The 14,447-nt window shown below is 42.7% G+C and overlaps 2 protein-coding genes across 2 annotated transcripts in view; one reads left to right on the top strand and one right to left on the bottom strand.

Annotated features, from left to right (window-relative positions):
• RAB37 (RAB37, member RAS oncogene family) overlaps positions 1–14,447 on the top strand; it is a 65,322-nt gene that overhangs the window by 25,647 nt on the left and 25,228 nt on the right. The window lies entirely within an intron of this gene.
• Positions 722–9,217, bottom strand: CD300LF (CD300 molecule-like family member f). Its single transcript, XM_006869611.1, has 7 exons — positions 8,869–9,217; positions 7,469–7,532; positions 3,666–3,778; positions 1,887–1,909; positions 1,708–1,764; positions 1,454–1,591; positions 722–877 (listed from the first exon to the last, which is right to left on the bottom strand). Exons 1-7 carry the CDS (start codon positions 9,215–9,217, stop codon positions 722–724), a joined length of 900 nt encoding a protein of 299 aa, XP_006869673.1.

Here is a 14,447-nt window from a genome sequence, read left to right as displayed (position 1 = left end):
ATAACATATTTATTTCCTACAGTTCTGGAAGCTAGAAATCTGAAATTCATTTCACTGGGTTTAGCGTCAAGGTGCCAGGAGGGCTAGTTCTTTCTGGAGGCCCCAGGGGAGAATCCATTCCTTGTCTTTTCCTGCTCATTCCTTGGCTCTTGGCTGTATCGCTCCAGTCTAGGTTTCCATCCTTACATCACCTTCTCCACTGACCTGCTTACCTCGTGATTACATTCAGGACCCACCTTGATAATCTTGGATAATTGTCCCATTTCATGATCTTTAAATTAGTCACAGGCTCTTTTGTCATATAAGATAACATTCATAAATTCTAGAAATTAAGATGTGGATCTCTTTGGGTGGTCATCATTATTCAGCCCACTGTACAGGGTCGCTATGGGTCGGAACCGACTCGACAGCACTTAACAACAACAACAACATATAGGTAAGCAATAAATAAAGGTTACCTCTTATTATTATTACCATAATCATTATGATTCCCAAGGCAGCCCAGAGCATCCCTTCAGCCCCTCCCACCCCCCAAAGCAGTATGGGATTGGAGAGAATGGGGAGAGATTCGTGTTTGACTCCCAGAAGTTTCTGAGTCTGAGTCAGAGCTCAGGCTGGAGATGACACTGACTGGCCTCAGTCACTATGGGTCCTGGTGAAGGCAGGTATGCTGGCCATGGTGAGTCTCCGGTAAGGTCCAGGAGGGAACTTTGAGTAGTTGCTAAGATTTTGTGATGATGCTGTATTCTGTGGGCTCCTCGTGGCTCACCATAGGAAAGTGAGTGTTCAAATGATCTATATTGCTATAGGTCAGCTCCTGATCTGAGTTGTCCAAAGACAGAGTAGCATAGAAAATCTCCTCCTTCGGCAAGGGGGCCTGCAACAGAGATGACCACAGGGTCAGAGAGGCTGGCAGATTCCATAGAGGACTAGACAGATCCTCCAGGACTGCTGAAATCAGCCCCCAGCCCTCCAATGTCTCTTCCCTTCACTCAGCCAAACACCCTGAATTCCAGCCATAGAGAAAATCTCTCCTTCAACTCCACTGGCAGGGCAGTACTTCGGGGTAAAATCGTGGGTTCCTCAGCAGGTCTGGGTGCTCCTGCCCAGCACACAGACCGTGTTTGATTGGCTCTCAGATCTCCAGTGCTGAGACCTGGTACACAGACATTTCCAAGAACCTAGTAAGATCCTCCTTAAGGAGCTCTGGTAGCATAGTGGTTACAAATCGAACTGTGAACCTTAAGGTCAGCAGTTCGAAACTACTAGCCGCTCCACAGGAAAAAGATGAAGCTTTCTGCTCCCGTAAAGATTTACAGTCTCAGAAACCCTGTACAAGGGCACTATGGGTTGGAACCGACCCAATGGCACTTAACAACAACAACAATAAGGTCCTTCAGTGGTTGTAGCTTTGCCTGGTTGATCAAAGGGCTACACACTGCTGAGTACATACCATGGTGATGTATTCCACTTCTTTCTCTTGGTCCTGGGCAGTGGGGGTAAACTTGGCGGACACCTTTTTCTTGGAGGAAGCCTGGGAGGTGGCAGTATGGTGCAGGGTCAGGTTTGCATAGAAGATGTCTTCCAGGGTCTGGAACACGTGAGAGAGGAAACAAGGTACAGGTGGCTCCTCTGCTGAGACCCATGGGCCTCTCTCTTCCCTGTTCCTCCTCCCTCTCCCCCCACTCCTCAGCAAGTCTCTCACACCCATCCCTTCCAGTCCTCCTCCCCTAGGGTTGTTCCCAGGACCCGCCTCTCCAGGTCCTGAAGGATATGGAAGACATGAGATTTGACACACGGTTGGGACTTCCATGCTCTTGGGAGAACAGGGATGCGGAAGGAGGGAAAGAGCCAGGTGGTCTCTGATTGGGTCTCAGAACTCCTACCTGCTCTGGGGATGTCTCAGCAGCTGAAAGACAAACACAAGCTAGGATTAGAAAACCCATCCCCAAAACACTCAGGGATCCCCATGTCTGAGGAAAAGAAATACTGAAGGAAAAAAGTGAATTGGACTCCAGATGCAGAAATCGGAAACCTGATTCTAATTCTGACTCCTGAGATGATGCGCTATGTGACTTCAGTCTCACCCTCTCTGGGATCCCCAGAGACCTCATCCCATCTGTCCCCCAACTGACTGGGGGGCAGCCCTGTCAGTCACCTTCCTTCCCCAGCTATCCACATGGCACTGTCTCCTCATCACATCCACCCCACTGAGTGCCACTTCATCCTCAGTGGGCTGTGAGTGGCTGAGTGGATACGTCAGACCTTCCTTGTACCCCAGGGCTTGGTTGAAGCTGACACATGGATTCCCAGGCAATGAAGCCATTACAAAAACAGAGACCACTTCAAACCACCCCCCTAAATGACACAATAAGGGCTGGATTTTTGTTGTGTTTTGTGTCTTTTTTTAACTTTCTGTGCTTACAGAGCAGACCATTTGTTTTATATTTATATTTTATATTCAACAAATCATACACTTTGCTTCATCTCATTGTGTACCTTGCCCTCAGTGCAACACCATTAATCTCACTTCCTCTCTGTTTCCTGCTTCCATCCCAAGCCTTCTCACTTTTGTCCTTGGGCAAATCCTTTTCTTTTGATCTCAAATTATTGACCATTCTGTAGTGTGTGTACCTCACTGGTAACCCAATCAGCCTCTCCCCGTTTACCTATATGTCTACTGCTTGGCTGAAAACTGAGACACAGGGGTGAGTTCAGTTCCAGACTTGAAGGGTGACCAAGCGCCATAGTCTCAGGGTTCCACGAGTCTCTATCTGACCAGTAAAACTGGCCCCTTTTATGGTTTTGAGTTTTGTTCTATATTCTATCCAGAATCTTCTAATGTAATCCCTTTCAGAGCAGTTGGTAGTGGTAGCCAGAGTCCATCTACTTCTAATCTCAGGGTGGTTACCATTGATCCATTGGACTAACTGTTTCCAATTGTCTTCGATTTTCATCACCCTTCTTTCCTCCAGACAGGGAGAGACCAATAGTTGCATCTTAGATAGCCACTCATAAGCTTTTAAGATCCCAGTCACTACTCACCACAGTAGGATGTAGAATAGTGTCTTTCTGGACAATGTTATGCCATTTGACCATGATGCATGGCCTGGTTTTAAGGTTGCTGCTGACTCCTATATTTCTCTGCTCTCTGGCTCTCCCCTGCCACCTCCCCCATGTCCCCTGCTTTAGGGACAACAAAAAAACACAAGTACACATATGTGTATATGCACGTGTGTGTGTGTGTGTGTATGAATGTGTGCCTCCCTGCCTCCATATTGACTCAGGACTTCATTAGCAACCTCACAGAGTCTACTGAAGTACCTAGGCAATCCTAGAGTGAGTGGTCTGCCTAAGGCCACTGTCACCACTGCCAACAAGAACTGAGATTGGAAAATAGAGGGAGGTGGGTCCAAAAGAAGACCAGGCAGTGATGTACAGACCAGGCTACTAGTACCCAAACTCCCTGGGATTCACCTACAAGCTCCAGGCCTATCCCCCCAGGCTCTGAGGCAGCCAGCTGCTGGCCACCTTTGCAGCAGTGCCCCTTGCAGATCACATGGGGAATCCTTTGGGGAAGATAATCTTGGCTACCACCACCAGCAGTCAGCCCCACACACTCTGACCCACCCCAGTCCCCACCTAGGTGCACACAGACCACTTACCTTTCTTCTGTTGCTTCATCATCCTCCAAGCCAGGAGTGAGGCCGCCACCAAGAGGAGCAGAAACACGGCAAAGATGAGGGGTAGGATGATGCTGAGCAACATGGTCTTATACCTGGGAACAACAACAGGAGGAGGCCCTGCACCCAGGGCTCCCCTCTCACTTCTGTGCCCTATTCCACACGGGAGGGGCACACACTTTATGACCTGCATGGAACCACTATTCCTTGGTGGTGTTGTTGTTAGGTGTGGTTGAGTTGGTTCCGACTCATTGTGATCCTATGCACAACAGAACAAAACACTGTTGGGTCCTCTGTCATCTTCACAATTGTTACACCATTTGAGCCCATTGTTGCTGCAACTATGTCAATCTATCTCCTTTTTAATTGACCCTCCACTTTATCAAGCATGTTGTCAGGTCCCTACTGACAATATGTCCAAAACACACGAGAGAAAGTCTCACCATCCTTGCTCCTGAGGAGCATTCTGGGTGTAGTTCTTCCAAGATAGATTTCTTCCTTCTGCTATAGCCAGCTGTTGGCCACCTTTGTAATATTCTTCTTTCAACATTCTTCTCCAACACCATAATTCAAATGCATCAGTTCTTCTAGGGTCTTTTTATTATTACTCAACTTTCGCATACTTATGAGGTGATAGAAAATGTCATGGCTTGGGTCAGGGGTACCTTAGACTGCAAAGTGACATCATTGCTCTTTAACACATGATAGAGGTCTTTTGTAACAGATTTGCCTAATGCAATACATCATGTGATTTCTTGAGTGCTATTTCCTTGCATGTTGATTGTGGACCCAAGTGAAATTGACAACTTCAATCTTTTCTCTATTTATGATGATGTTATTTATTGGTCCAGTTGTGGAGATTTTTGCTTTCTTTACATAGTGGTGCAATCCATACTAAAGGCTGTAGTCTTTGATCTTCAATAAGTATTTTAAGTCCTGATTGCTTCCAGCAAGCAGGGTTGTGTTATCTGCATAGTGCAGGTTGTTAATGGGTTTTCCTTCAATCCCGATGCCATGTTCCTCTTCATATAATCCATCTTCTCAGATTATTTGCTCAGCATAGATTGAATAAGTATGGTGAAAGGATACAACCCTGGCACATAAGTTTCATGATTTTAAGCCATTCAGTATCGCTTCATTCTGTTCAAAAGGCCTCCTCTTAGCCTATGTACAGGTTCCTCATTAGCACAATTAAGTGTTCCTGAAGACCACTTCTTCACAACGTAATCCATAGTTTATTGGGATCCGCACAGTCAAATGCCTTTAAATAGTGAAAAATCACAAGTAAACATCTTTTTGGTATTTTCATCTTTTAGCCCAAGATCCATCTGATGTCACCAATGACAGCCATCATTCCATGTCCTCTTCTGAATCCAGCTTGAATTTCTGGTAGCTTCCTGTCAGTGTATGAATTGGGCTGTAAACCTTAAGGTCAACAGTTTGAAACTACCAGCTGTTCCGTGGGAGAAAGATGAGGTCTTCTGCTCCTATAAAGATTTACAGCCTTGGAAACCCTGGACAGGGTTGTTATGAGTCCGTTCCTACTCCATGGCACATAACCACCACGACCACCACCACCTTGTCAGCGTACTGCTACAACCATTTTTTATCTTCAGAAAACTTTAATTGCATGTGATGTTAATGATTTTTTCATTGATTTTTTCCATTCTGGTAGGTCACCTTTCTTTGGAATGGGGACAAATGTGGATCTTTTCCAATCTCTTGACCAGGTAGCTCTCTTCCAAATTTTTTGGCATAGACAAGTGAGCACTTCCAGTGCTGCATCAGTTTAATGAAACATTTCAATTTGTATTCCATCAATTCCTGTAGCCTTGTTTTTAAGTTTTTATTGTGAATTGAGTGGAAGTTTACAGGGCAGATCATCAGTTTTACATTCAACAAATCATACACCTTGTTTCATTACAATGATTATAATCCCCTTCATGTACCATCAGTTAATAGTATTTCTCTCTATTCATTTTAGCTCTTAAAAAAAAACACCACTTAGGCATATATAATAATTTACACCACCAAAGGGCACATTTTGCAAGTCTGCCTCCTGGCCTCCAGCTCTCAGTCCCTCTCTTTCCATGAATCGAGAGTCCTCAGCTGCTCCCTCTCTCCGTGTCCCCATCTCTGCCTCCATCTCTGGTGTCGCTGCTTCTCTGGATAAGCTCCCACATTCTGCTTGTACTCTTCTCCCTTGATGGTCCTAGGGTCCTCTGTTTCTGGGCTGTAAGATTAACTACTCCCCAGTTTTTGTTACAAAACTTCTACCTTTACATTTGTGACAGTCACAATTAGTCATGATAACAATTACTCACTATTGAATTATAAGAATCTTATCCCCATCTCTTCTGAGCCTTGTTTTTTGCCAATGACTCATTGCAGCTTGGACTTCTTCCTTCACTACCATCGATTCTTGATCATATGCTACCTCTTCAAATGGTTGAACATTGACCAATTCTTTTTGATATAATGACTCAGTATATTCCTTCCACTTCTTTTTTTTTTTTTTCTTCCACTTCTTTTGATGCTTCCTGCATCATTCAATATTTTGCCCATAGAATCCTTCAGTATTGCAATCCCAGACTTGAGATTTTTCTTCAGTTTTTTTAGTTTGACAAATACTATGCATGTCCTCTTTCGGTTTTCTAAATTCAGGTTTTTGCATGTTTCAGTCTAATACTTTACTTTGTTTTCGTGAGCTGCCTTTAAATTTTTCTGTTCACCTTTTTTACTTCCTCATTTTTTCTAGTTACTTTAGCTTCTCTATACTCAAGAAGCAAGTTTTACTTCTGACAACCATTTTGGTCTTTTCCTTCTTTCCTGGATTTTTGATGATTTTTGTTTTCTTCATATATAACTTTTTTTATGTCACTCACAGCTCTTCTGGTCTTTAGTCATTCACATCTAATGCATCAAACTTGATCTCGAGGTGGTCTTTAAATTCAGTAGAATGCATATGAAAGTTGGACAATGAAAAAGGTAAAGCGAAGAAGAATTGATGCATTTGAATTATGGGAGTGGTAAAGAATATTGAGTATACCATGGACTATCAGAAAAACTTGGAAGAACAGCCAAAATGTTCCTTAGAAATGAGAATGGTGACACTTCATCTCACATCCTTTGGATGTATTATCAGGAGCGATCAGTCCTTAGAAAAAGATCTCATGCTTGGTAAAATAAAGGGTCAGCAAAAAAAAAAGGAAAACCCTCCACAAGATGGGTGGACACAGTGGCTGCAAAAAATGTGCTCAAACATGACAACTGTGAGAACAGCACAGACCAGGCAGTATTTGTTTGGACACAAGCCTCGATGGCACCTAACAACAACAACAACATACCAGTAAATATGATCCTCTTTGGAACTAGGGCTTTCTTTGTTATGTTAATTCAATCCAACCCTATAGTTTGGGTTCTAAATCTAATCACTTCTGACTTATAAAAAGAGCAGAACAGACAATAAAAACATACACAGGAGAAAAACATACATCAAGGAACACTGTACCCAATACAGTGCTGGCCAGGGAGATGTTACCTTGGTAAAGATGAATCAATGCATGAACAAACCACCCCACAAGTCTACCAACTGCACTAAAATCCAGGATAGGGGTCTTTAGGGGCTAGAAGCAAATGTCTCTGAACCCCTCATCCTCCCAAAAGAAGTTGAGGGTCTGAGCCCAAACTCCCACAGGAACCTGGGATGATGGCAAAGGGTTCCCCCATTGGAGCAGTTTAGGACAAATGGGTCACAGGGAACAACAGCATCTTAGCTGGCTTACCTGCTATCAGAAAGGTGGCTGTTGATAGGAGGGAAGCTTGTGGTCTCTTCTGGGATGGTTGGCGCTGTAAATGTGGTGGTGGTGGTGAAGGTGGTAGTTGTCCACACTGTAGTTGGTGCTTGGCACACAGAGCAGATTACTAAACTCTCTAACTGCTAACCTACACAGTCCTACACATGGCTCTGAGTCTGGGGACAGGGCTGCCTTGGCCTGAGGACCCTGGAGCAGGACTGTGAGGAGTGGGCTGCAGCCTGGATCTCTCATATCTCCCCAGCTTCCAGGAGCCTCAAGAGCCTCAGAAGCAGGTGGGGCTGGACATAGGTACAGAGAGGGTCTTGATCAGCCCTTGGGAGGGTTGAAAGGGTCCTCCCAAGAAGAGGCTCAGGACAAGGGTAACCTGAATTCATCTGGATTTAAAGCACTTTCACTGCTTATGACTGTCTTAGCCCATGCTTCCCTCACCGCCATCTTATTTATCCAGCAAGGACAGGGTGGAATGGCAACTTGCTCAGTGCTGCTACCATGAACTTTCCATCTATGACCCCTAAGGTCAGAACTAGTTCTAACAAGAGCACAATATTAAGAAGATCCTTTGGGCAAGTTACTAAGCCTCTGGCATGTGGTTATCCACTTTGCCAGTGAGGTGAGGATTGAGTGAGAGGATGTACAGGACTGTGCTTTGCAAATTGTAGCCATAGGGCCAGGTGCAGTTGATGCTTTGCTAACTGGTGCCCCACATGTCCCAAGAGCCCATGCTGCCCATCCAAGGGTCAGCAAGAAGTACAGCTCAACAGATAAAGCCAAGGCACTGGGACCCCTGAGCTGGCCTTCCCAGGAGTATTTGTCTTCTAAAAGAATTTAGGAAGAGAATATTGTTAGGTCCAAATGCATAAATGGTGAGCAGTGGGATTTCAGGCACCAGGAGGACAGCCATTGGACTGTGGGGCCTTTTCTAGACCTCAGAATTAGAACACATCAACCAAACTATGCTGAGCCTCAGTCTCCCCTAAGGTTGGCTATGGGATGGGAGTTGGGAAGAGGCCATGAAATCCCAGTCCAGAACTCCACAAAGAGCATTCATACCTGGGCACCAGGATCCCAAGAAAGCTTTAGCAGGGGTTGGGGTCTCTAGGTCCTAGAGAAGAGACCATTTTGTCCCATGAGTTCAAACTGGCAACTATGGCCTTGCCTTTTATGGGCAAGAGACTTCACTGTGCAAAGAAGAAAATGTGCCCAGAAAATCTCACATTCCATCCTAGAGGAGCCCTCCCAACCTCAAGCAACAGACAATGGGGTTCAGTGACACCCCAGGGATTGACCACCCTTTGGTCTGCCCACCGTTGAGTCAATCAAGACAGAGCAAGCACTAAAACCATATCCGCACATGCACACACTCTTACCTGGGTCAATTGACACCTTAACCTTCTCTCCGAGGTCAACTCCAATTCTCTCAATCCCATACCAGTAGGTGTCCTCATCGTCTTCCTTGAGGTTCTCCATGGTCACAGTGAATATGCGGTTTTTATGATTGTCCCTGATGGACGCATGTCCATTCTTCACCTCTTGCTCTGATCCAGTGGTTTTCACAACTATTTTGCAAGAACTCCATTCAGCTCCTTGACACCACCACTTGATGTAGGTCTGATACCCTGGGCCGTACTGGCACTGCACAGTCAAAGAGCCTCCCTTTGGCCCCCTCACTGCACTGGGACCTTGCAGGGTAGAGCAGCCTGAAAAATACAAATCCATGGACCTACCACCTCCCTTCCTCAGGGGAGGGACACAGTCTTCTGCACTGGGAATAGCTCCCAAATCCAGGCCATGTGTAGCAATGATCAGTTCCAACAATTTCTGTACTATCAATGAGCACTAAGCAAGGGTGTTGTCGCAGAAATGTGAGAAGGGGCTAGGAGCATATTGGAGCACTTGAAAGAGCCCTGGGAACAATTATTGTTAAGGGAGAAAGGATGTTATCTTTTGTGTACCATGAGGTTCTGGTTAAGAGGATAGGCTGTGCCTGGAAGTTTAGGTTCAAATCCCAGCTTCACCACATACAAGTTGTAAAACCTCTCTGTACCTTTGTGTCTTGTAACTGGGATGGTAATAATAGCCTCTGTTAGAGACCTGATAGTACAACACTTAACCGCTTAGGTGCTCATCAAAAGGTTGGTACTTGGACACCACCGAGCAGCTCTATAGGAGAAAGACTGTTCCCATAAAGATAACAGCCTACAAAGCCCTATGGTGTGCTCTTGAGGAAGCTATACATAGACCAGTGGGCAGTCATTTGAACAGAACAAGGGGATAAGAAATTATTTAAAATCAGAAAGGGTGAAAAAAAAAAGCCCTATGGGACAGTTCTTTTCTGTCACAAGGGGTCGCTATGAATTGGGATTGACTCAATGTCATATAATAATAACATCTCTGTATACATTATATTATGCTGATGATGAGAATGGTCCTACCATCACCTCCAGTTGTCATCATGTCGATTCTGGCTCATGGGGAATTCATTTCTTTTGGAGTGGAACTGAGCAGAGGATTTTCAATGGCTGTGACCTTTCAGATGAAGATTGCCAGGGCTTTCTTCCATGGAACCTCTGAATGAATTCTAACTGCCAATCTTTAAGTTAGTTGGCAAGTGTTAATTGTTTGTGTCACTCAGAAGGCCCATTTATGGCCCTGGTGATGGACAGTATCAGACTTTTTCAGACCAGAATTCAAAGTGGTTAGAGCTGACAATAACTTCAGCACAAATGGGCAGAACTTACACTCCAGGGTGGAGTTCTGGTGTGGCATTGTAAGATAAACACTGGACTGTTGCTAACTGCAAGGTCGGTGGTTCAAACCCACAAGCCACTCCTCAGAAATCCTATAGAGGGTCACTATGAGTCAGGACTGACTCAATGGCACTTAATAACAACACCATCACTACCAGAAAAATAGAACGGGTCACACATTTATATCTGTCTAAAGTGAACTAAGAAAATGACACACACCTTTTAGAGGAAAGATGATTTTTCAAGTGTTCTTTTTTTTTTTTTTTTTAAATAAAGTAAACTTCTCTGTCACAAAGGAAGGACATTAAGCTAAACACTAAAAATGAAACTGAAAATAATTTAAAAGAAATCAAAATAAATCTAAAAATTATTTATAGTAAATAAAATTTGATATTACAGGGGAAAGTCTTTTAATAATGTGATGCAACAAAACACAATACAAAAATACAAATCAAGACTCGTTATAAAACAACAAAAATAAAAGCACTATATATAAAAATGTATGTGACATTATCAAATCTGTATTTAAAAGTAACTTCATGTGCCTTCTTTGACATGAGACCAAAGGAACTGGATGGTGCCCGGCTACCATAACTGACTCCATAGGAGCATCCTGATCAAAAGGGTGGGGGAATGTAGAAGAGAATTTCAAATTCTCATGGAGTCTAGTCTTGCTGGAACCATGGATGGAATGAAATCCTGAAATCATCTTTAAACCTCATGCCAAGACTATCCCCTATAGCCTTCTTAAAACCAAACACTAGTTTAGCTTACCTAGCACTGTCCGCATTCAGCATTATACTCTTTTAATAGCTATCTATATGGAATGAAAATCACAGCAATTCAAAATATTGGATAGGAGCCTTAGAAGGCATTGAGTTTATGTGACTGAAAGAGGAATAACTCAGGTAAGGAGGTTAAGAATAGCTGGACAACTTGAAAAATATAATCAACATCACTGGATTGTACATATAGAAATTGTTAAATGGTATGTGCTTTGCTACACATTTCTTAACAACAAAATAAATAACATTTTAAAAAGAAAAAAAAATTGAATTCTTGAGAAAAGTTTGAAAGTTCATCAAAAAGTTAAACAAGGAGTTACCAAATGATTAGAAATTCTACTCCTAGATATAATATACCCAAGAGAAATGAAAACATATTGCCACATAAAGACTTGTACATAAATGTTTATAGCAGTATTATTCATAATAGCTAAAAGGTAGACAAACCCAAATGCCATCAAGTGAAGAGTAAAGAAACAAAATATGGTATAGCCATAAATGGAATATTAATCAGCCATAAAAGCAATGAAGAACCTTAAAAAGTAGGAGAAAGAACCCAGACCAAAAAGGCCGTATGTGGAGCTGTAGGATCAACACTCAACCGCAAAGTCGAATTGAACCACAAGGTTGGTGGCTCAAACTCACCAACAACCCTGAACAGGGTTGTTGTGAATCTAAACTGACTCAACAGCACTTAACAGTGACGCAACATCTATATGAAATATTCAAAAGAGGATGATCTACAAAGGCAGAAAGATGAGTGATTGTCAAAGGGCAAAGTGGTAGAGGGGAAGGTATTTCCTGCTAAAGAATATCAGGTTTCTCTTTGAAATGAAAATGTTCTAGAATTAAATAGAGGTTGGGGTTGTACAATACTGTAAGGATGTTAAAATAGAACTACAATTCACATCCTATACAAGTCACTGTAAATTGTATGGAGTACTAGTGGAGAAAAAGTTCTTAGTCTTAAACATGTCTTACTGAATATTAGAAAGGAAGAAGATTGTTATAGCCTTTTAGTAAGCAAAATGGGGGAAGTGGAGGAAGGGGAGTCACAAATAGTAATCCCAAGGAATGATACATATGAGGAATCAGTTGTTTCAAAAATAAAAACTAGCATTACCCAACTAAATCTCAAAACTGGTGTAGTTCAGAAAAAAAGGAGACAGAAAAGGAAGTGGAGAAAGAAAAAGAGGAAGAAGCATTAAAATAGAAAAACGTATGGCACGTGCATTCAATAAAAACAAGATCTCACACCAAAACCAAAACCCACTGTCACTGAGTGGCTTTAGACCCTCAGCAACCCTATAGATCAGAGTGGAACACAGGGCTTCCAAGGCTGTGAATCTTCATATGAAAGCTGACTGCCACGTCATTCTCCTGAGGAGGGTCTAGTGAGTTCAAACTGCCAAACTTTTGGTTTGCAGTCAAGTGCTTTAACTGCTGCATCATCAGGGCTCCTTAAGCCAAATGAATATAATGGATACATAAAATTTTCAATGCAAAAGGATACTTTATAATTGCAGAACCTCATGCACCAGACTGCAAAGCCATTTGAACTGCAAGGTCAGCAGTTCAAGCTCACCAGCTGCTCCTTGGAAGCCCTATACAGGGTTGTGATGGGTCAGAACCAACTCAACAGCACTTCACAACAACAACAACAATGATACTACACATGGAGTCCTGGTGTGGCGCTGTAGGATAAGCACAGGACCACAGGTCGGTTTGAACCACAAGGTTGGCAGTTCAAAGTCACCAGTTGCTCTTTGAAACATACTGGGTCGCTATGAGTCCAAACCAACTCAACAGCACTTAACAACAACAATAATGATATTATACTAATATATTCAGTACAGTGGGGTCCTGGTGTGGCACTGCAGGATAAGCACTAGACTGCTAACCACAAGGCCAGCAGTTCAAAACCATCAGCAATTCAAACCCAAGAGCACTTTGAATGGAAACCCTATATAGGGTCTCTATGAGTTGGAAATGACTCGATGGCACTTAAAAACAACAACAAAAAAAAGATTCAATACAATAGGTAACTAACTCTCTGGGAAGAAATAAAAGCCAAAAAAAATGTGATTCAGTAACAAGCAAATATCGTGGGGAGAACATAATCATGGAAAAAAGCTTAAAGAAATCAGACTTTGTTCTGAAAAAACTGCTGCCAGATAGTTTTATAGAATTTTTTTAAAGATTCTAAAGAAGCAAAATATTATTTTCTATGTTTTTGTCCTGATTCTAGAGCATCAGAAAGATGAAAGTCTGCCAAATTCATTTTGTGAAACCTATATTTCTAATATTAAACTTTGACAAAGAGTGAAGAAAATGACAGAAAAGAGCCTTACTTATGAATATGGATCTTGAACAGATAGATGACTGATGCAGCCCGCAGAGGGGGCTGGTGTGGCCCAGGCTACATTGATTGCTGTTGTTGATATTTCTAATTTAACTAGTGATTAAAAATGAGAGGCTTTGCCAAAAAAATAAATAAATAAATAAAGCCAGGTTCTGGCTTTTCTCCAAAACGAAAAGATCTGAAATTACAGAGCCCATTCCTTGCATGAGACACTGGGCTGAAGCAGAATAGGAACTATGCGGTTGGAAGAGTTTTTTGCTCTACAGATTGATGAATGTGCCATCGAGTTTGTTCCGACTTGTAGCAACCCTGTATAGGGTTTCCAAGGAGCATCTAGTGGGCTTGTAGGATCAGATAAATGCTTATCTTACAATGCCACACCAGGACTTACATGGGTTTATTTCAAACAAAATGTGTTCAAACATGTTTCTGTGATCCAAGGATGACTTCAGACAAACTCACTCAGAAATACATTTGTCGTAGTCTTGTTAGGGTACCTTCAAACAAACAAAAATCTAAATAAAACAGTGGCTTCAGAGGGGGTTTTCTGTGTCAGTCAAATTGGAGGCACAGAAGTCAGTGCAGAAGGTTATGGCAACTGTTCTGGGGATCCCAAGTGGGTAATCTTGATAGATTTTCTTGAAGGGTGGCTCATCATTGAAAACTACCTTGGTGAGAAAAATACCAAGAAATTGGCACGAAGAAAGATTTTCCATCACAACTGTGAATCTGTTCATTCATCAAAAGTAGTAGGGCTATCCGATGAGAATGTCATCGAACACCTTACCCCATCCACCTTACAGCCCTGATCTTTCCCCTTCAGACTACTTTTTGTTCCTGCAATCCAAAGAACATTTTAAAGGAATAAGATTTGAGTCCCTTGAGGATCCCAAAACTGCCATTTTGATGTGGTGTAAATCAGAGTGCAGAATTCTTTGAGGAAGTGTTGTTGTTGTTATATGCCATCGAGTCGGTTCCGACCCATAGCGACCCTGTACAGGGTTTCCGAGGGTGTAAATCTTTACAGGAGTAGAAAGCCTTATCTTTCTCCC

The sequence above is a fragment of the Chrysochloris asiatica genome, unplaced genomic scaffold (assembly GCF_000296735.1).
Source record: "Chrysochloris asiatica unplaced genomic scaffold, ChrAsi1.0 scaffold00132, whole genome shotgun sequence".
NCBI classification, from domain to species: domain Eukaryota; kingdom Metazoa; phylum Chordata; class Mammalia; order Afrosoricida; family Chrysochloridae; genus Chrysochloris; species Chrysochloris asiatica.
The sequence above is the reverse complement of the archived record's forward strand: the minus strand, read 5'-3'. Positions and strand labels throughout refer to the sequence as shown.

Bases quoted from the DNA above. Each gene is read 5' to 3' on its own strand.
- CD300LF (XM_006869611.1), bottom strand. From the start codon at position 9,217: ATGGATTTGTATTTTTCAGGCTGCTCTACCCTGCAAGGTCCCAGTGCA. The intron at 1,910-3,665 runs GTAAGTGGTCTG...TTTGTCTTTCAG, and splicing joins GATGAAGCAACAGAAGAAAG to CTGCTGAGACATCCCCAGAG. The intron at 878-1,453 runs GTATGTACTCAG...TCTCTGTTGCAG, and splicing joins AAGTGGAATACATCACCATG to GCCCCCTTGCCGAAGGAGGA.